We start from the raw sequence: 20,131 nt of genomic DNA, 5'->3' as shown, positions 1-20,131 counted from the left end.
GGCGCGGCGCCTTTAAGGCCCGCGTCAGGCCGAGCGAGCGCAGGGGCCGGGCTCGGGGCGGGGCCTCGGCGGGGCGGCCGCGCGGCTTCACCTGCAGTTCGGAGCGCGCGGAACAGAGGCGCGGGCGGCTGCGAGGCCGGCGGACGCACCGGCCCGAGGGAGCGCGCCGCCGGCCGACTTGGCCTGGCTCCCGGAGCCGGGCGGCGATCGCGGCGGCGCGGCCGGGCTGGAGGCGCGGGGCCCGATCGAGCGGCGGCGGCGGCGGCGGCCATCGGAGCTGCGCGATCGGGGCGGCGGCGGCGGCGGCGGCGGCAGCGGCGGCGGCGGCCGGGAGCGGGCTCCGGGCGCCGGGCTCCGGGCGGGCGCCGGGGCGCGGCGCGGCGGGAAGATGACCGCGGGCTCCGGCGTGCTCCTCGTGCTGCTCTCGCTCTCCGGCGCGCTCCGGGTAAGTTGCCGCCTGGCGTCCCGGCCGCTCGGAAGCCCCGGGCACCGCGGGGCCGCCCCCGGAGCCGGCGGGGCGCGCACTCGCCCGGAGGGGCTCTCCCGGGCGCCCCCGCCGCGCGCACCGCTGCATCCAGAGGCTCCCGCGCTCCGCGAAGCCGCCCGCGGTCGGCAGGAGCGGGGAGCCGCCGGGGCAGAGGCGAGCCGTGGTGCGGAGCGGGGTGCGGTGCGGGTGGGTGGAGGGCCCAGAGAGCTCTGCCCGAAGCGGGACCCGCCAAGCATCCCTCGGCCGCCCCAGGTCCGCGGCCGCCGCTCGGAGCTCGGCTCTCCCGCGCCTGGGCAGGCTGCCCGCTGGCGGAGCCGGCGCGCCCTCCATCGCCCGGGAGCCGCGCGCCTCCGGAGTTGGCGAGCCCAGCCCGGGCCGGGACTGCGGGCGGGGGAGCCGGCGGCAGCAGGCGAAGAACCAGGGTGCTGGGGACACCCGGTCTCGCCGCCCCGTGCCGGGGGCCGGGGTCTCGCGGCGCGGCGCGGCGCCTCCTCCGTGCTGGGCTTCCGGGTGCTGACCCAGACCGCGGCTGCGGGTGGGCGGCGGATGTGGACCGCGGGGCACCTTCGCCGCGGAGTCCCCCAGGCGCGGCTGGAGCCGGTGTCCGGCGGGGCCCTCGCCGCTCGGAGCGGGGCCGGGAAGTCAGGCGGGCGCGGGGTGAGCGTGCCCGGGAGCGCGGTCCGGGCGCCCGCCTCCTTCCCTCCGAGTCCGCGAGCTCGGCCCCCAGACCGGCTGTGCGCGGCGGGTGCAGGCCCCGGGGGCGGCGTGCGGGGCTGCGCCGGGTGGCGGCCCTGGGGAGGCGGCGGGGCCGCGGGAGTTGCAGGAACCCCCTCTCGTGGCCGATCGGCCTCGCTGCTCCTCCGGGCAGCGCGGTTGCAGCCTCCGAAATAAACAAGTGCGGCGCCCCCAGGCCCGCTCGGAGGCTGCGGGGCGCTCCGGCTGCGTTCGCCACTCGCCCGGGCGGGGCGAAACTTTCCCGGGCGAGTTCGCCCCCGGGGTTCCGGTCCTCTGTGGAGCTCGGTTCCCGAGGAGCGGAGCCGCGGCTTGGAGCTTTCCCAAGGAACGAGCCCGCGCCCCTCGCTCTCCCCGTGGCGCTTTGTGGGGAGGGCGTCCGCGTCCGGGCCGGCGGCGCGGTGCCGGAGCCGGGGCCCGGCGGGCGGGCGGCGGCGGCGCGCGGGGCTGGAGCGGGCGCCGCGGCGGGAGGCGCGTTCCGCTCGGCGGCCCCGCGAAGCCACGACCGCGGGCTGCGCCCCTGCTGCCGGCGAGCGCTGGCCGCGGGGAGCGGGGCCGCTGCGCTCCGACGTCTCGGCCCAGCGTCCCGCCGCGCGCGCCGTCTCTCCGACGGTTCCCCTCCGCTCGAGGCTGACCTGTAGCTGCTGTCCCCCGCAGCCTGGCCGGGGGGCTCCCCGCCCGCCCCCCAGCCCCTCCCGCTGGGCAAGACCCGAGGACACCCACCCTTTCAGGTCAGTCAGGGCAGCTGTCTCGCCCGTTTGGGCCAGAGATGGGGGCTCCACGGGCGGACAAGCGTCCAGCCGAGTGGAGGTGCCAGGGCTGGAGGGTGGAGCCGCGTCGCCGGGAGCCTCCCTCCTTGCCCAGCGCTGAGCCGCCTCAGGGAGGACCTCCTCTCTCGCTCTGCCGCCGCCTCCCTCCCTGGGGACCCACAGAGAAGACAGAAGCCCAGCTCTGGGGCCCCGGGGGGCGGTGGCCGAGAGGGCCTCGGCTGGCTGCACCTCCCTCCTCTCTGTGGCTTCCTCGGCTGTCTTCGGACACTCCTCAGACGTTGCTTTCTGCGGGGACAGAGAGGCCCTCCGAGGCCCGCAGCCCTGCCATCCGCCGGCCCTCCTCCCCGCCTGCACCCCCGTGCCCAGGCCGAGCCAGCAGTTACCCCCTCACCCGCGCTGGGCTCCCGCCGCTTCCGCGCGGGAAGCAGAGGACCCTCCCCTTGACTCGAGGTCAGAAGGTCAGGTGCAGCCTGGCGCTGCGTCACGTGCCGCGTCCTTCACGGGACGTCCATCCCCTGGCGCGGGCATCTCGTCCCGTCACCTGGGCACGAGGAGGGTGAGCCCAGGACAAGAAGGTGCCCGGGAGAGAGACCACAGTCACAGGACACGTCACAAGTGTTCTGTTTCATCGTTATTGTTAATCTCCCACTGCGCCGGGTTTATAAACCGCGCTCGACCGGAGGGTGTGTGTCGAGGAAAAAACGGTTTATACCGAGTTTATACGGGGTTGGGTGCTGGGCGGTTCCGGGCTTCCGTGGGGTCTGGGACGGAATCCCCCCAGGAGGGTGCTGTTGGACCAGGTGAGTCCCTGAGAGCACGGAAGCAGGGGAGCTTGGGGGGAAGGCTGTGGCTCAGGTGGTTCTGTCATAGCCAGAGGCCAGACCCTGCCTGCGGCAGCCACTGAGAGACAAGGGGTTGGATTAAATTTCTGCCAACTTCACGTTTGTCCCGACCTCTTTTCTTTCTGTTCTCAGGCCCATAATGGGGATCTTACAGCCCGGGAGACCTGCAAGGCTGGATTCTCCGAAGAAGACTACACGGCACTAATCTCGGAGAATATTCTGGAAGGAGAGAAGCTTCTCAAAGGTAGGGGGGGCGTGGGGGGTGGGAAGAAATCGCACACTGTGTTCTGGACTGGGGAGACCTTTCCGTGGAAAAGGCGGGTCGGGGCTGTCTTTGAGGCAGGCTGTCTGCCAAATGACGGTTGTGAGGTCAATGAGGTGTCCCTCCGTGGACCTCAAAGGCGTTTTGCATCCCAGGTGAATGATTCAGAGTGCCTGTCATTTTTGAGTGAGGTGAATCATTTCCTGGGCAACAAATTGGAATTCGGATGTAACGTCACCCAAATAATGTGCAGAGAGAGAGACTTTCTTGCTAAGTATTTTTATGTATGAAATTCTGGATTCTTAAATTATCCCTGCTTTGAAATGCATGATAAAGCAGACGATGTTGTTGGAAATGCGGTAAATAAACCCACAGACGTTCTGTTCACAAATGTGGTATTCATTTTCATTACTACCCCACTGATAACACAAAAACACACATGCAGGAGGGAACTACCAATTAGCTTTATCGTAATTGTAGGATTATATCCACGTTTGTGATGGGAACGTCAGAGGCAGCTTCAAAAGTCAAGAGACAGGAGATCATTCTGTATGTTGATCCGTTTCCCTTTCGAGACAAACTAATTAAACTTCCCATGTGTACGGGAGGGGAGATCAATCAGGCCTTCCTTGTGAGGTTTCCAAGTCCTACCGCGAACACCGTGGCTGAGCGCCTTCCCAGAAGCAGCAGCTTTTAGCCGGTTTCGGAGTGACGGAGGGAGCAAACTTTGGATAAGGCTTCAGAGCTAAATTTCAGCACTCACGACTAAATAATCCTCATAGCGCTGACTTTCTCCCCAGCTTTGGGTTTCAGGGAATCTCAGATTCTCAAGAGCTGACAGCAGCTCCTTAGGGGGGCGGTGGTGGGGGTTTTTCGGATTCTCTTCCTCGGGGACAGAGCTCGGTCACTTATCCTGTTTGTTCTCGGTTACGTGAACGGGATTTTTATTTGGGGCTGAGTGCGGCTTCCCTCACCTGTTTGTTGTCATCTGCGTTGACCTGCTAAGGGCATCATCTGTGGAGCCTTTTCGTGGATTACCCACCCTCCCTGGGCGTGTTGCATGAGTAGGCATATGTGGTGAGAGCCTTAGGAGATGCTCTGTGAATGTGCTGTGCGTGTCATTTCAGAATTCGAGAGGGTAGACCCTCTTTCAGGATGGATTGGTCTCCGGAGCGTCCCTGTGTGCCCTCAGGGAAGGCCTGGAACATTCTTCTACTCTCAGTGCGTTGTACTGTTGCACACAACAGGGACGCTGTGGTGCCCCCGTGTGCTGATCTGGAAGCTGGCTTCTTGTGCCTCTCTGGGCAAGGAGCCACACCTGATGGGATCTTGGAGTTTCGCTTTTACCCAGGAATTTCAGAAAGAAGGCCTCTGTTTTAGTAATAAGTACTACCTACCGCAGAAGAGCATGGCAGAATCTCAGACCTCTTATGATGAAACGTGGGATTTCTAACAGGCGTCTGGTCTCCCCCCGCCCACCCGCCGGTGGAGAGCTGGCCCCTCCGCTCTTGGCCCGCGTGGTGGGGAAGTCACGATCGCTGGCTGAATGTTGGCCTGCCCCGTGAGCCCAGATGGTTTTTACCCAGCATGGGGTGAAGAGCCCACCATGGCAGGCAAACTGGGACCAGCAGACAGGCTTTGTGGATGCGGGACTCATTTTCTGGGCCCTTACTTGTACCTGAGATGTGGCCTAGCACAGCCCAGGTTGAGGGGAGCTGTGTCCCAGTCACTGGGGCCTGCTCCCCGCCTCCTCTGGGGTAGGCTGGAGCCCCACTGCTTCTCCTGCACCTGCCTCCGTCCCCCTCCACCACGCCGTTCTCAGGGACAGAGAGATGTTTTCTATCTCAGAAATAATTGTTGCAGATACGGAAGCAAAAGCCAACGCTGACATACATTCAAACCAGGACAGATAAAAATGTCTCTGTGTACAAACTTTGCAAGTGACAAGACTGCAGTGAAGATGTGTGGGTCCAAGATAAGATATTGGCACAACACTTCTGTTATTCTGGTAGGAATCAGGTTAAGCTGATAATGACTCCTTATAATTGAGTTACTCCAACGGAGAGAGCTTAACCTTCATTTGATGAGCAAAGCTTCACGGCGTCCCCATTTTATTGTAAGTACGCCGTAAGCCATTAACGACTGCTCAGTGGCTCCTTCTCTGCCTGAGTCAGCTTACCAGCAGCCCCGAACCTCCAGATTCCAGAAGGAGCGATTTGTTACATGGTAATTAACTTATTTATGATAAGTGGATGGAAGAAATGTCGTGGCATTTTGTTTTATGTCTGAATGAAAAGCATTTCCGTTCTAAAAATTTCATGCTAATTAGGCTTAAAATAGTTTTCCCCAATAGGACAGCAAATACTATGGTACTGTGGACCTTTGGACCAGCGGAGCGTTCTGTGGGACGAGTGCCCCTGGTTCCTAGATTCCTAGATCCCCTCCGAGTTCTGTCTCCTGTGTCTGCTTTTTCTGGCAAGCACGTGCGTGTGGTCCCATGGACTCTTAGCTGTGGTTTTGTTTTCAAGGTAGTTCACTACGGCCCCGATCACCGGTGCATGGTAATACCCAAAGTAGGTTGGTTAAGCGGTTTCTCCCTGGGCCCAAATGGAACGTTCTGGGAGCCCTGGTTGAGCGGGGGCCGGTTGCCCAGCCGGTGTCTTTTTCTCTGCTTTGTTAATAATTAACGGTCAGCCCTGCTGAGGAGGCCGCAGCTGATGCGGTGACCTGCATTGCTCTGTTGTGGCGGGCAGAGTTCTGGAAAACCCAGAGCGGCTCCGCCCGAGGATGGGAGGGTGACAGGATGTGTGGTGGGGACCCACGTCGCACGGGTCCTGTCTCCTCCGGGTGCTGGAAAAGAGGCAGCGTGTGAGTAGAAACGTTCGGAGGGGTCTGGGCCTTACCTAGGGGAAGCGGGCTCAAGTGACACGGAAAAGAGGAGTCTGCTTCGATGACGAGCCGTTGTGTTCCCCTCCTGCGTGAGCGTGGGGCCGCAGTGTGCACCCTGGGCCACACTCTGCTCCCTCATCGGAGGACTTCCGTTCTCTGCTCGGTCATCTCTCTTACCTAAACCGGAAATTTCATGAGGGCCGCAGCCTGTCACTCTGGTTTACTATTTTAGATCATTTCAGGATGTTCAGAAGGAGGAGAGAGATGGTCGAGGGCTGGGGCGGTGGCTTATCAGCGGCATCATCACTTGCCTGGTTTAACCCTGCCGTCTTTACTTTGTCAGTTCGGTTTATTGCCTCATCGTTGTAAACTGGCTGCTGCGGCTCCGGGCATCGCACATGAGGTTGGAGCAGGATGAAGCGAGGAGGGGGTAGCACCGTCCGCATCCCTTCCCTGTACCGGGAAAGCAAGCACTTCGTCGGGTGGCTCGCTGTTCTGGTCGGCTGGAGCTTGGTCACCCGCCGCTCCCAGCCGCGAGGGGTGGGGACGCTGGGAAGGAGAGGGCTGTGTCGCCGTATCTGGGGTAGAGCTGTTACGATCCCCGACCTGGTAGAGCCGTGTCCTCGAAGCGAGTGGGATCCTGTTTTCGGAAGGAGGAAGGGAGGGGTGGACGCAGGGAGACAAGCAGCGACATCCGCTTCCAGCGCCCTACCTGCCGCGTCGTGGGATGAGCGACTCCTTTGCGTACCAGGCGGGAGGGGGCGGGACGGTCCCAGACCGTCCAAGTGCAGGTGTTTGCGGTCAGCAAGCGAGCATTTGCCACGATGTGATCGGCGCGGCCACGAGTACCCTTATCTCCTCTGGACGAGGACGTGGAAAATAGCCACCCTGCCCCCTCTGTGTGGACAGGTCGCTCCTGCCGGGGCAGAAGGCAGCCCCAGGCGCGCGCGCAAGAAGGTAAGCGAGCCCTCCCGCCTACCCAGCCCCCGGCTTCGTGCCCGGCGTGTGTGCGGGCCGCGTGCGGGCTTTCATCTCAGATGAAGACGTAACGAAGGAGCCCGAGAGCGCCGACGCCCTGGCACGTCTGGGGCGCCCTGGTTAAGTCGCGGGGGAGCGGGAGCTGCCGTGAGCGAGCGGGTAAATGGCACTGGTGACCCCCCGGCCAGCACCGCCTCGCCCTCTTCCTCGGCGACGCCCCTTCTGTACCCACCCGCCTGGCCTACGCGGAGTCCTGTTTAAGAGGCTCACCCAGCAGGTGGACGCCCTCACACCAAGGTGGCGGTTCAAGCCGTGGGGCCTCATTAGGGTGTGCTGCTAGATGACGCTTCTGGGAAGGGGGTTTTGCGTGGCTCTGTTCGCTTTTCTTCCTGGTAAAGAGGAACAGATTCGGCTGGCCACGGCTTCTGCCTTTCGCTTTTTACCTCCTTCTCCTGCCTGGAAGACAGATGTGATGTCTGAGGCAGAGCAACCATCTTGTGACTGTGAGGACGGTAGAGCGGGAACTGGATCCTAGGTGGCGTCCTTGAAGGGCATCCAGATAACCCGTGGGCTCGTTGTCCCCCAAGAGGTGAGAAGAACGAGGCTAACACACCGCAGTTGAGTTTCTTGCCGTACGTGACCCAACGCAGTTTCTGATTTAGGGAAACAGTGCTGTGCACCCTAGCTAGTGCCTGTCCTTGTCTCTGGAAGCTTGGAGTACATTTCATCCTCTGACTTGTGCCCAGGTTTTGGGGTCCTTCTCAGTTTTTGTTCCTTGGGCCCTGATTTCCGTCTCTCTTTAGTGGCCTGGCTAGTACCCATGCCTAGCTGAGAGCATGCCGTGGGCACTCAGTAAGTATTTGCTGGGCAGATGAAATGAACGGGCACCACGTTCGAGTCCGCGGCCAGGATGTGGATGAGTCCTTACGTGTCTGCCCCTCCCATCGTGGAGTGCACAGTCTCCGTGGGCTCTCTTAGCTGTCCTCATCCAGGAGGGCGGGCATTGGGACTTCGTCTCTGTCCGCAATATCGACCGGCTCTGGGGAACCTCGGTCTCCACTAGGTGGAGGTGAGTGGGCGCAGAGCAGGACCGCGCCCCGACGGTGAGCTCCACCCCCGTGGACGCGGCCCTCGTGGCCCGACTGGGTGCTGCGCACCGGGTCCCTGAGGCAGTGTGTCGGGAGTTCCCGTCTTCTGACTTCTGCCCCGTGTGTATAATCACCTGTCACCAAATCAAAACCCTCAGTGCCGAAAGCTCACACGCCAGTTACACGTGAGGATGATGCACGCGTGGAAGCTGTGGCCTGAAGGTGAAGGTTTTGCGGTTCAGAACCGCGTGTTCTAGCGGCCTCTCGAGATGAGGAAACGGGAGGCCTTGTGTGATTGTCCCGTGACAACACGGAGTTCGGGCCACGCTGCCTGCCAGCCTCCGCGGACACCGCCCTTGTGATCCTTGCGAAAGCTCTGCCCATGAGTAGCACTGGTCCCGTTTCGTGGATCAGAAGCCCGTGACCCCAGTCGGGAGCTTGGCTAGAATGCGCCGATCTGCTGTGCCTTCCCTGTCTGTCCAGACCCACGCTTGTAGCTCATTTAGATCCCTCACGTACCGTGCGCAAAGATGGTTCCGGAGCGCCAAGGTCACGTGCACATAGGATAGCCCAGATGTTCCGGGCACCGTCAGAAAATTAGTAATTATCAAGCATTCAGACGTGCTAATTGTTTCCCGTTTTGGACGTTTGCAACAAACAGAAGCCCAGTGTATCAGGAGGTGCTGGACGGGCGGCACTGATGTGCGAGGGCTCATCTGAAGTGGGTCCAAACTCTGTGGACACCTTGGGTTTGCGGAACCGGCCCCAGGATCAGCAGAGCCAGGGTTCCGTGAGGCCAACAGGAGTCTTCAATTCTGGGCATGTAGCAGACGGTCCAGGGCATGTGCTCAGGGGGCTCTGAGCCCTGCCAGCGCTGGGGGAGGCCGGGAGAGACCCCCCCCCCCCAGGCGAGGCCTGCAGCCTGGAAGCTGGACATGGGTGACCCGGGCACTGGGGACAGTGAGGAGGCCTACGATCGTGGACCGCCAGGGGGGCCACAGACCGTGGCTTGAAGGAGGTTTCTGGCACTTTCTCCTGGCCGGCTGTGTGTGCCTTCCATCTGCCGTGGTCCTTTCTACCCTGGGTCTGGGGTCCCAGGTGTTTGCAGGGGCCTCCCATTTTAGGTTTCCAGGCCTCTCCCCTCCCCTCCCCCTATCCCATCCCCTTCCCCTCTCTCCCTCACCTCCCCCTCGCCTCTTCTGTTCTCTCCCCCTTCCTCTTCCCTCTCTCCCCCTCCCCTCCCCTCCCCTCCCCTCATCCCATCCCCTTCCCCTCTCTCTCCCTCACCTCCCCCTCGCCTCTTCTCTTCTCTCCCCCTTCCCCTCCCCCTCTCCTCCTCCTCCCCCACCTTTCTTTGCAGCATACTGAAGTAGATGCCAGAACTAATCATGACTTGAGAACTTGAGAACAAGTGAACAAGCAAGCATTCGAATGTCCTGATTTTTCTGACTTTCTGAAGGAACAATCTTTACTTAAAATGGATTTCACCATAAAAAAAAAATACCCTCATGTGAGTTTCTTTGCGTCGAGAGTCCAAAGTTCTCCCGCGTGTGTTCTTGTGAAACCTCAGGGCACTTGCCTCTGAGTTTTCGTCCTCAGAGGGGGGCCTGGCCTGTTGCAAGCGGGGGTGGTGAAACCCTTTGCTTTTGTCAGAAGGCTCAGAATTTGGGTGACTTTTTGCCCGCGCTCTAGGCTGCCCTCTCCTGGTGGCCTCTGGCACTGTTTCAGGTTGGCTCCCTGACTTCCATTCTTACAGGAAAGAAGACAAAACAAAGCAAACCTAGTTGATTATCCTCAACCGGGTGTCCCCCCCGAGTGCTAACCTGCCCTCTCACTTAATGCCCTCGAGACACCTGTGGGCTCAGGGTGTTGGTAGGTCACGCCCCGGCCCACCTGGTTCTGTGCAGGGGTCTCTGTGACTTTCCATTCCCCGCACGACTTCTCCAGGGAGGAGTACGCTTAGGTCATGGACTGTGTTAGTTTAGCGTAGCCCAGTGATCCGCGTATTTGGTGGCTTAACGCACACAAATTTATCCTCTCGCTGTTCTGGACACCAGAACTCCAACAGGGGCCGGTCCTCTGGGCTTCAGTCTGCAGGGGGGCGGTTGGGCAGGGCTGATTCCTTCTGGAGGCTCTGACCTCACGGCCACGCTGGTACCTCTGCCCGTACCTTCCCCTGTGCTCCCATCACCACCTCTGACCTGGCTGCCTCCCGCCTCCGCTCAGGAGGACCCTCGTGACGGCTTTGGGCTCACCCGTAAAATGACCCAAGATCCATAATCATCCCCAGGCTGCTTCTGCGCAGACCCGTGTGCATGTGAGGCAACACTCCAGGCATCCCTGGGGCCTCCCGCAGGCGTTATGAAGGAGGGACACACGGTCGCTTCCTGCTCCCACGTGTATCCCCTCCTCATGTCCCTTCGTGCGGTTCCGAGGGGTCCTCAGCAGTTCACCGCGGGGGAAGCGGGGGCCCAGGGTGACCGAGGAAACCCGGCTCTTGGACGCCCCACGCAGCCCTCATCCAGTCCCGCCTCTTGGCAGGGGCCCCCACCTGCCGTAGCTGTGTCCGTAGTTGGGACCCTGTTTGGCAGCTTCCTCGTGGGTCCCGAGATGTGATTTGCCACTCGAGGGCGTGAAGGGTAAGCGGAGGCTCCCAAGCCCAGAGCAGCTTCCGGTCTGGCTGCTGCCAACGTTGCCTTGTTTGGTTTCACTGTTTTCTCGCTGACAGTATGTGGGGATTTGGGAAGGATTAAGGTAAGCCTTCAGCGACAGATAAACATCCACGGGCGGAAGAGTGCCAGTCCCCGCCTTGTCTCTAGGAGGACGGTCCTCCCGGAGGATGGGAGGGGACCAGCAGGAGCCACAGGTGCGGAGGGAGGCATTCCTGGCCTGGTCTGGATACAGTTCAGTTGAGTTCCAGCCCCGGGGTGGGGCGTGTGCAGACCTGTGTCTGCCGGGAAGGATCCTTCTCTCTCTGTCTCCGGACCAGAACCAGACGGAGAGAGGCTTACCTTCTGGGTCTTCCCTCAGGACCGCGTGCGTGTGCCTGTGCACCTGACTTGGAAGAAAGTCGGGTTTTTGTCTTGCTTTGGTTTTTCCACCCAAGTGTGAGTTTGAACACTGTTGACACTGACCTGCCTGGAAAGCTGAGGGGGGACCCCTCGTTTGCTGAACACATGGCCCCGGGCTCCTGCTTATAGCAGGGCTCATAGAAGAGCGCAGGCTCAGAGTCAGGGGCATTCTTGGGAGGGGGGCTGAGCTGGGGTGCCCTCCCTTCCCTGGGCCTCAGTTTCCTTACCTGGAGAGCAGAGACCTAGCACGTCCACCTGTGGCCGAGGAACCACCTGCCTGGGGGGCACTTGTGAAACCTGGCAGACCCCGGGTCCCCTCCCAGACCCTCCGGCCTGGGTTGAATGGTGGGGGCCCACAAGCTACATGTCCCTGGAACCTGTGGCTGATTTTGTTTGGAGAAAAGCTCTTGCAGGTATAATTAAGTAAGGATCTTGAGATGAGATTATCCTGGATGATCCAGGGGGAGGGGGGCTATATCCAGTGACAGGCGTCCTTAGAAGAGGAGACACAGGGGAGAAGCCACAGGAGGGGAGGCAGGAAGGACCCTTCCCACACCTTGACTTTGGACTCTAGCTTCTAGAACTCCAAGAGAATAAATTTTTGTCACTTGAAGCCACCGAGTTGGTGATCATTTGTTACAGGTGCCCTGGGACACTGCCACACCCACCGCATCAGAAATCCTGGGGATGCGGCCTGGGCCTCTGCCTGTTTGATGTGTCTCGTGGGGAAGCGGATGTTCAGTAAAGCCTGAGGGCCTTGGGTCTAGAGGGTTCAGGACCCCAGGGGTCAGCATCCTTCGTGAGGAACCGTGTTCTCCCTGAGGGTGTGTGTGTGGGGGTGCGGGGGGGGGTAGCCCGCATTGGAAGGCGTGCCTCGGGGGTGGGGTGGTTGGAACAAGGCCGTGAGCATCCGTGTCTCCAGGACGGCAGATGAGGCCCCTCAGCACGGTGACACAGCATTCCGTGTTCCAGAGCGTGACAGAGGGTTCCATCGGAATTAAAATGTATATGGGACGTTGGCTCTCCTCCCGTCATCTTTCCTTTCAGATGCCATCTTAACAAGGATGATAGCTCAGGTGATGTTGCGTAGATGTGTCGTAAATATCGTGTTAATCTCCAGGTGTGCATTTGGGAGTGGCGCATGTCTGCGCTCGCTCCCCCTGCTCTCCGGCAGGGAGGCGTGGGTACAAGGCGCCTCTCCTCCCCCCAGGGCTGCTTTGCCGAGCCGGTGCAAAAAGGCGTGAGTTCCGTCTCCGAGTGTCTCGTTCCTCGTGTTCCGAGGGTGTTCCCGCCCGGCTGCTCGGCTCCTCCGAAAGCAGAGGGAGCCGGCTTGCCCTGGAGCAGCCGCTGGGCGGTTTGCAAGGGCCCAGCCCCTGTCGCCGTTGCTCCTTTGCAGCTGCGTTGGGGGCGGCCTCCGTTTCCCCGGGGATGGTCGCAGGGTACCCTGAGCGGTTGCCGGGGAGCCCCGGGTACCTCGCGGGAAGTCTGCTGCCGCAGGTCCCACAGCCCGGCCGTCCTGACTCCTCCAGGGTCTGGGTGGGCAGCCTGTTCCCGCCAGGGGACGACGCAGGATGCCTGGGGTCCCCAAGTCGCGCCCCAGCTGGGCCCTGGGGCCGCGTTTGCCTCTGGTGGCGGAGCTGCTGGGTAAGCCACTTGGTGGCTCGGTCCTGACGCTCGGGCTGCTTTGTAGTCGGAGGGGATTTCCGGGAGAAAGACCCCCTTCTTCCTTTCTTTTTTATTCTTCAGCGAGGTACTGAGAGCGGGCCTGGGCTGGCCCGTCGGAGGGACGCCCGCGGGCGTTTGATTACTGAGCGCCGTGAACAGGATGGGCCACGCGTGCAGCCCCCTTCGGCGAGCACCGGCACGTCACGGTGGGACGGTCGTTCTCGTGTGGTGACCGCGGCTTTTCTGAGCTGGGCTCTGTGCTGGGCGCCTCCCCGGGGCCAATCGCGTGCATCTGCGCAACCGACCCCGGGAGGCAGGCGTGTCACTGGCCCCCCTTTACCAAGCAAGGGCTGCTGACGCGTGACGCTTCAGGGTCCCGCGCCCACGCTCCCCCGCTGGCGCCTGACGCCGTCCCCCTGCCCCGACCATCACCGCGGTCCCGGATTTTCTGGGTGTAGGGCCGGGACTGTTCGGCTTCGGGGTGTCCAGACCCAGTGCCCCGTCGGCGGCTGTGTGACCCCAGGTGCATGTCGTGACCTGCGTGACCTTCAGTCGCACTGGCCGTGGGAGGAGACGAATGGGAGCCCTGGGCTCGCGGGGGAGTCTGGGTGGCCCTGCAGGCGGACGTACAACGAGCGGGAGGCAGACCCGGCCTGTTGAGGGCGCCGCTGAGCTGTCCCGGGTCACCGGGTCACGGGTGCTACTGCCTCAGCCAGTGCAGCTGGCCCTGCTCAGCCCCGCGGTACCCCCCCTGCCCTGCTTCTCTCCCTTCCCCAGGCTGGGGGGCTGCAGCCCACGTCCAGGCCCCAGCAGGAAGCGGACTCATTCCCGATGCGTGACCGGGGGGGGGGGGGGCACCTGTCTTCTCCAGGCGCCTCGGTCGGTGGCGGAGGACCTCGGACGCTCCCCTTGAGTGTCGAGCCCCGAGACGTGGGCAGCCGGCCTTCGAGGTGGGAGCTTTTCTGTGAGATGGCAGCTGCATCCGATAGGTTTTTACGGTTTTGTGTGGGGACTTCTCGACGTTCTCACGTGTGGCCAGAGACCTGTTGGCGGAGGGCGTGTGTCTCAGAAGCAGTCAGTAACGGCGTGGCTTCCTTCAAGCTCTGTGGGCTCATGGAGAGGCAAGTGAGAATGTGAGTTATTCGCCGTGGTTGTTTAGGAACAGGGCTGTGGGGTGATGGGATCGTGTCAGGTCGTATTTAACGCTGGAGCAGGGACGCACCCGCGGGGTCAGAGGCTAACTCGAGTGTGGCCGTGGTGCCAGTTCTCCCTCTGTACAGCTGGACGCTTTTCCCTCTGTCGTTCTTTCCCACCTTCCCTCAGTACAAAGGAGGGGTTAGATCACTTGTCTTAACTAGCTCTTAATATCTTAAGATAAAACACAGAATGCTAGGAAGGGCTGAAGGTGATAAAATTGCGATCAGACGTCTGTAAAATTACAGAACTTAATGTTTTCTTCAGAACAGGGAGGCTTTTCGATGACTTTTTTTTTTTCCTTAAAGGAGCTGGACGGCTTCAGGATTGATCTGCAGAGAAGTGTAAGCTAGACTTCCACGTGGGGAAAAAAAATAGTTACATGCTTGAAAGGTTAATGGCTGGTAAACGACAATTTTCTACAATCCTGGCTAATAAAAGTACCTTATAAGACATAAAATGTCATGCTGGCAGAATTACAGGGGCCTTTGAAATCCATTTAAAGTCTCGGATCCTTTGAAAATGGGGGTGGGGGGAGTGTAGTGGGAGCTTCAAGTGTTTTCCTTGGTGGTTGAACGATGGAGAAGCCAGGTACGAGCTTCTCCAGAGAGGGGGAGTCTTTCTCCCGGGTATTTTTGGCTCAAACGTTGAACAAATGCTCCGGACTCCTAGTCCCGGAAACTGCAGGTGAATTTTTACTGCGGTAGTTCAGTCCAGGCTAAACCTGCCCTGTGTTTGTGGGTCATTGAGCTGGCCCTGCTCTGGGGATTTGCATTGGAAAATGCTGTAACGTGGTATTGCCTACGAGTCTCTGGGTTTTAAACACGGTGACAGTGGCAGCCTTTTGTGGCAGCCCCTAAAACTAGGATGGGCTTGTCTCCGCTTTTTAGGTAGGAATTCCAGGGCACAGAGACTCTGGAACTTTCTAGAGCTCCACAGGGATAAATTGGGGGACTGGAAAACAAGGGCCTCCTCATGTTAGTCTGCCCGCCTCTCCCGTCCTGCTTGCCTTCCTTGGATGCGAGGAGTCTGAGTGTGCAGAGCAGATGACCGAGCAGTTAGAGAAAACCCGTAGGGCCGGCCTGGGAAACAAGTGCTCCTGGTGTGTTACTGTCCCCGTGCCCTTTGGATCCTGCACCTTCTGTGTTAAGCCGAGCCCCTTGACAAGGGCACCCCTTCCTCCTAAGTGACAGAAGACAGTCCTTACGTCCAGCTACGCTGAATCAGCGTGATGGAGGGGCCAGCGGGCTGCCTTCCTAATTTCTTTGTGAGCAGGGTTAAATTCCCCTTGGGGCTGGCACAGGGCCGCGGGCTTGGCTCTGGCATCTCATAACAACGGGCTGCAGCAAAGAGGCTCACGTGCCTGCATGTAGATTCTGAAAGTCTCCCCTGCTCACCCGATGTTGCATCAGTGCCTCTCACCTGTCACCCTCGTCCGGTGCATGAAGCCACGCGAACCTAAAATGGGGATGTGACTTTCCGGCACCCTCGGCCTGGAGGTCGTCCGCTCCCCGCACCCCCCAGGGGCCTGAGCGAAGGTGCCATGCGAACTGGACGGCTCTGTCCCCAGTGGAAACATCACAGTGAAGGGGAGCTGGGGTCTCGCCAGGATTTGGGTCGAGGCGGGTGGGGACTGTGGGACCGACCGTCCTGGGTTTCTTTGCGTGAGCTGACGGCCGGGGGCGGGCGGAAGACGGCAGCGGCCTGAGAGCACGGGACTTGGGATGAGGACGCCACACTTGTGCTTGGAATTGTGTCACGGGTGGCATCTCCTCCCTTTACGGAAGAGGCACCGAGAGGAGAGGCCTTTCTAAGCCAGGCCTCTGTCCTCTGGGAGCCCTGGCGCGGGTGCCCAGGCCTGCTGGAGACAGGCCCCGTTGTCGGGCTCTAAAAGGAGGATTCTGGGAGGATGGCATTCTGTGACGTGCAGGTGAAGTTCCCCAGTGGCTTTCGAAGGTTGCCGCTTCAAGGAGGCTCTAATTAATCACTTCCTGTGAGCACAGGGGAGCAGGGGCGACTCCCAAGATGAGGAGGACAGAAGTGTGCCCTCTGGGTATTTGCTCCTCTGTGCAGGCAGAAAAGCACATTGTTCCCTCACTCTGAAAGGTATTTTATCAGGAAGGCATCCCCTCCCCGCGGTTATCTAGGAATTGTTTTATTGCGTTTCTCCCTTATCAGTTTTGAAATAATATTATTTCCTTCCTTCGTGCTTAAATGCCACGCGGGTTAAAACTGCTGTTGTTGGAAATGGCGCCACGGACGGGTGTCTCGTTTATTGCCAGAGTTCTTGGTCGGTCTCAAGGAGGACCGATGGGACGGGGAGGCCGCGTGTGGCTCTGGACACTTGTGTGTGTCTTTCTGAAAGAGTCCCGGGTTCCGAGTGTTCAGCAGGCGCTGAGGAGGCAGGCACTTATCTATGTATTTCCGACCATATTGTGCGGTTAATCTCCACTCACCGTCTCCCAGTGGAACCGCTCTTTGTGAGACTGGAGCCTCTCTCCAGAAAGTTATTTGATTTTTGATGTAAGGAAAGGATTAATGCAGTTGGGTTTTGATAAGGCTGGCCGTCTAGCGTGGCACAGACATGTGCGTCCTGCCCGTATCGCTGACAGTTGCTTCGTTACATAGGAGCTCTGCAGAGCGGCGATACGGGCGTGCGGAGATAATTGTAGTTCTGCTATTTAAAAACGAAGTCTAGTGCTTTGCAATGTTAAAATGATAACCTGTTCAGGGAAACTCGCAGTGTCTGTCTTTTGGCACGGAAAAGCCAACCTCTCCCAGCGGCTTGCCTCGCCTCCTGTTAACGCATTTTTTATTTTCCTGAGCGTGAATCAAAGCCTCGTTTCTGTTTGAACTCTTAGGCCGGACCGTGGGGCAGAGGTGTGTGTGTGCAGTTGGGCACTAAACGTATTTCCAGACGCTCTGTACCGACAAGGTGCTTCCTGCCTTTTGCTTTTCAAGGATCTCAGATTTTGAGATTGGACGTGTTTGGTTAGACTCGGCGTCAGTAGCTTCCGCTGTAGGGAGCTTTCCTGATCCAGGCGCTAATCCTGGTGTCCTGCCTGGGAACTGAGGGAGGGAGAACCAGAGGCCACACTTGCGCCGTGGATCGGAGTGATCCCGTAATCTGTCATCTTCCTCTCGCCAGCCGGACAGTGACGGGGCTGCTGTCCACGCCCGCCCTCTCGCTCACCGCCGTTTCCCTCGTGGCCACGTCTGTTTTGATGGGGTGGGCGTCCGTGGAGGCCCAGGATGCTGGATAACGGAGACTGGGCCTAATACTCTGTCACAGCGTCTCTGAGACGGCAGTGGGGTCAGGGGCTGTTGGACAGAGAAAGTCGTGGGGTCCAGCCCGACGCCACGCTGCGTTAAGACAGCCGTTAATTGTTTAGCGCTTGGTGGTGACGCCTTGCTTCGGAAGCGCTTGTCAATCTTGGGATTCCTAGATACCAGAGTGGCTGCGGCACTCTTTGTTTGGCCCATCGGCCACGAATCCCAGAGGGCCTTAAGCCCTCCATGGCACGTCCCCAGTGCCCTTTTCCCTTTTCCCCCATGCCACGCCCACCCCTTCCTCGGGCGGGCACTGAGCCACGTGCCGACACGAGTGGTACTTGCCAGCCCTTCCTTCCTCCCGCTGCCCCTTTGTTTTGGCTGCCCCTCCAGCTGCCCTGTGATCGGTGGGAACCTTCCAGGGCCTCCCGCCTCAAGTGCTGTTTCTTTGTGGAGCCCCCTTCCGCTGCCTACTCCCATCCCTTTGCCTGAGCTAAGTGAGGTTAATTGCTTCCATTGTCTCACCGCTTTATTAAAGTGTGTGATGATGTAGTGTGTATTGTGCTCTCCTCCACGTCTGCCCGAGTGTGGTTGCACTGTGTGCGTGTGCGTGTGCGTGTGCGTGGCGTTCCAGCCAGAGGTGGGGCAGCATGTGTGCTAGGGAGCTGGAGGGCGAGGCCGACGCCCGGGTCACCCGCGAAGCCTCCCTCCCGGCAAGGAATCTTTGCAGGGAAAGGAGATGAGCTTTCTCCCACCTCTTGGAAGGGCAGAGGCTGGAACTGACAAGCATGGGAATTTGAAAGCATGAAAACCAGAGAAGAACGGACATAAAACGAAGAGTCAAAGTATTTTCATCTGTATTGGGGCTCGCTCGGTGTATTCATTAAGGCGTTATCAAAGCAAAGCAAGGCAAGTGGGTCTCAGTCTAATGAAATCGCCCCTCTGTGCACCGCATTAGCTTCAGGTGCCCAGAGCACAATTGGGTGGCGGTGGTGATTATCGCATCGGGAGCATTAGGGCCGGACAGCCTCTCTCTTTGGGTGCTGTGTGCACGGCACGGCTCACGAGAGTCTTGGCGGACGAGGGGCAGGGGTGAATGACACCTCCAGCTCTGGTCCGCACATTTCAGCCCCTGGTGCCCCTCTCTGACTCAGGGCCTGTGTTACCCCCCGGCAGAAAGGCACATGGGCTCTGCCCTTTGGTAAATTTTAACTCCCGGTTTGTTTGGCTGGTCCCGGCATGGGCAAGGCACGCGGTGGTGGTGGTCTCTCACCTGGGGGCCAGGGGGCTTCATTTTCTAAATGACTTGACTTTGTGTCCCTCCCTGCCACCACCACCCTTCACCAGGGCGCCCTGTCTGCCAGGATCCTTCCGCTGCTGAGCTTTGGGTAGGTCTGTAGAGTTATGTTGACCTCAGGGAACGGGGATCTGGAGGTGTCTGCGTGCCTCAATGTGCAGGAGTCAAGCTGCTTGGCTGATAACATTTTATTGATTCAACTCTTCTCCCGGGCTTGGCGAGCTGGAGGGCTCCCCAGATGAGGTGGTGATGCTGCAGTATTTTGGCGCTGTGGAGGTTCTCGCTGTAGATGTTGAGATGATACGACGTGTTCCTCGTGGGCCAGTTACTCGAGGGTGGCGGCTCCTGGGCAGGGGATGCCCAGCCCTCAGGGAAACACGCAAGGCGTAATCGTTGTTTCCAGAGGAGAAGTTCAGAATCAGAGACGGAGGCAGTTGGGAAGGGAATTTGGGAGGGAGTGGGGACGGGCCGCGAAGCATGTTCTGTCTCCTTCAGAAGCATGGAGTTGAGGCTTTGCGGGGTCTCTGATGATGGGCCTGTGGGGAGCCAGAGGCCTCCGGGAAAGAGCGGTACCCCAGAGTCTCATGGTCAGTGATCAAGGAGGTGCTGATGGGATGAACTTCACTTCCCAAGTGGGGGTTGGCTTCAGATCCCGGCGGCCGGGACCCTTCCTGGTGGAGGTTCAAGATCGACCGGCAGCTTTCCTGGGAGCAGCCGAAGCCAGTGGATATGCCGTGACTTGCAAAAGCCCGGGGTCGAGGCCCGGGCAGGGATCTCTTTTCTGGCCCCCTGCCTCCCTCGGAGGACTGCCCCGTGTTCCTTTACGTCTAGGGTGAGAAGTCACGAGGCCGTGACTGCTGTTCCCAAGAGCCGTCCCTCCAAAGTTAAGGCACTGTGGCCAGGAGCAGGTCCGGGAACATTCCAGGAGGTGGGCAGGGGCTGGCACGGGTGGGCGTGTCCTCCCAGGGCCTTGTTGCCTCTCAGCTGTCGTTCTCAAACGCACCCTTTGCTGAAACACCACAACCAGCTTCGGAAGCCGAGCTGGAGGGCCCAGTGCTCTGCGGCTGCCACAAAGCCCCACGCACTCCTCACCCTGCCCTGCCCGAGACTCTGCAAAAGCGAGCGCCCGGTGCCTCCCGCTTCCCGTTGTGCTGGGGCCTCTGCGGGGCCGCCTCCTGGGCTGGGCACCCTGCCTCTGCTACCAGCTGTGCTCTCGCCCCTCTGCTTCTCCCCTGCTGTCCAGAGCCGACGGCAGTGTTTTCTTGCCTGTCGCCCTCCCTTCACCGCCCCGTGGGCTCCCAGACCTGCTTCTTGGTGTGCCCCCAGGCCTGGAGCAGGCTGGGCCCAGAGGGACCAGTTGGGGCTGGTCGCTGAGCAGGTGATGGGGCGTGTCCTGCCCAGTGGGGCCTGTGTGACTGTCCCACCTTCCCTCCCTCTCTCCCTCTTTCCCTCTCGGCCAGTACTGCTCAGCCCTTCATCCCTCTTCTCTGCTTTCCTTCCCTGAGTGGTTCCCACCTCCCCTCACCCCTGGTGGCTGGTCTTCTCCAGAGCCCCCACCGGAGGCTAGGATCCCTTGCCCGTGGGGA

At 60.2% G+C, this 20,131-nt stretch overlaps 1 protein-coding gene across 4 annotated transcripts in view; it reads left to right on the top strand.

Annotated features, from left to right (window-relative positions):
- The first annotated feature begins 388 nt into the window (after positions 1-388).
- Positions 389-20,131, top strand: part of CDH4 (cadherin 4) — a 536,089-nt gene continuing 516,346 nt past the window's right edge. For all 4 annotated transcript variants that reach the window (XR_006215334.1, XM_042980004.1, XM_042980003.1 and 1 more), the window contains exons 1-2: positions 389-445; positions 2,964-3,075. Coding sequence is in view for 3 of the 4 variants with exons in the window: in XM_042980004.1 (XP_042835938.1) it covers positions 389-445; positions 2,964-3,075 (169 nt within the window). In the remaining variant the exon portion in view is untranslated. The remainder of the gene's footprint in view (positions 446-2,963; positions 3,076-20,131) is intronic.

This window comes from Panthera tigris, chromosome A3 (assembly GCF_018350195.1).
Source record: "Panthera tigris isolate Pti1 chromosome A3, P.tigris_Pti1_mat1.1, whole genome shotgun sequence".
NCBI classification, from domain to species: domain Eukaryota; kingdom Metazoa; phylum Chordata; class Mammalia; order Carnivora; family Felidae; genus Panthera; species Panthera tigris.
This window is presented reverse-complemented; position numbering and strand designations above follow the sequence as displayed.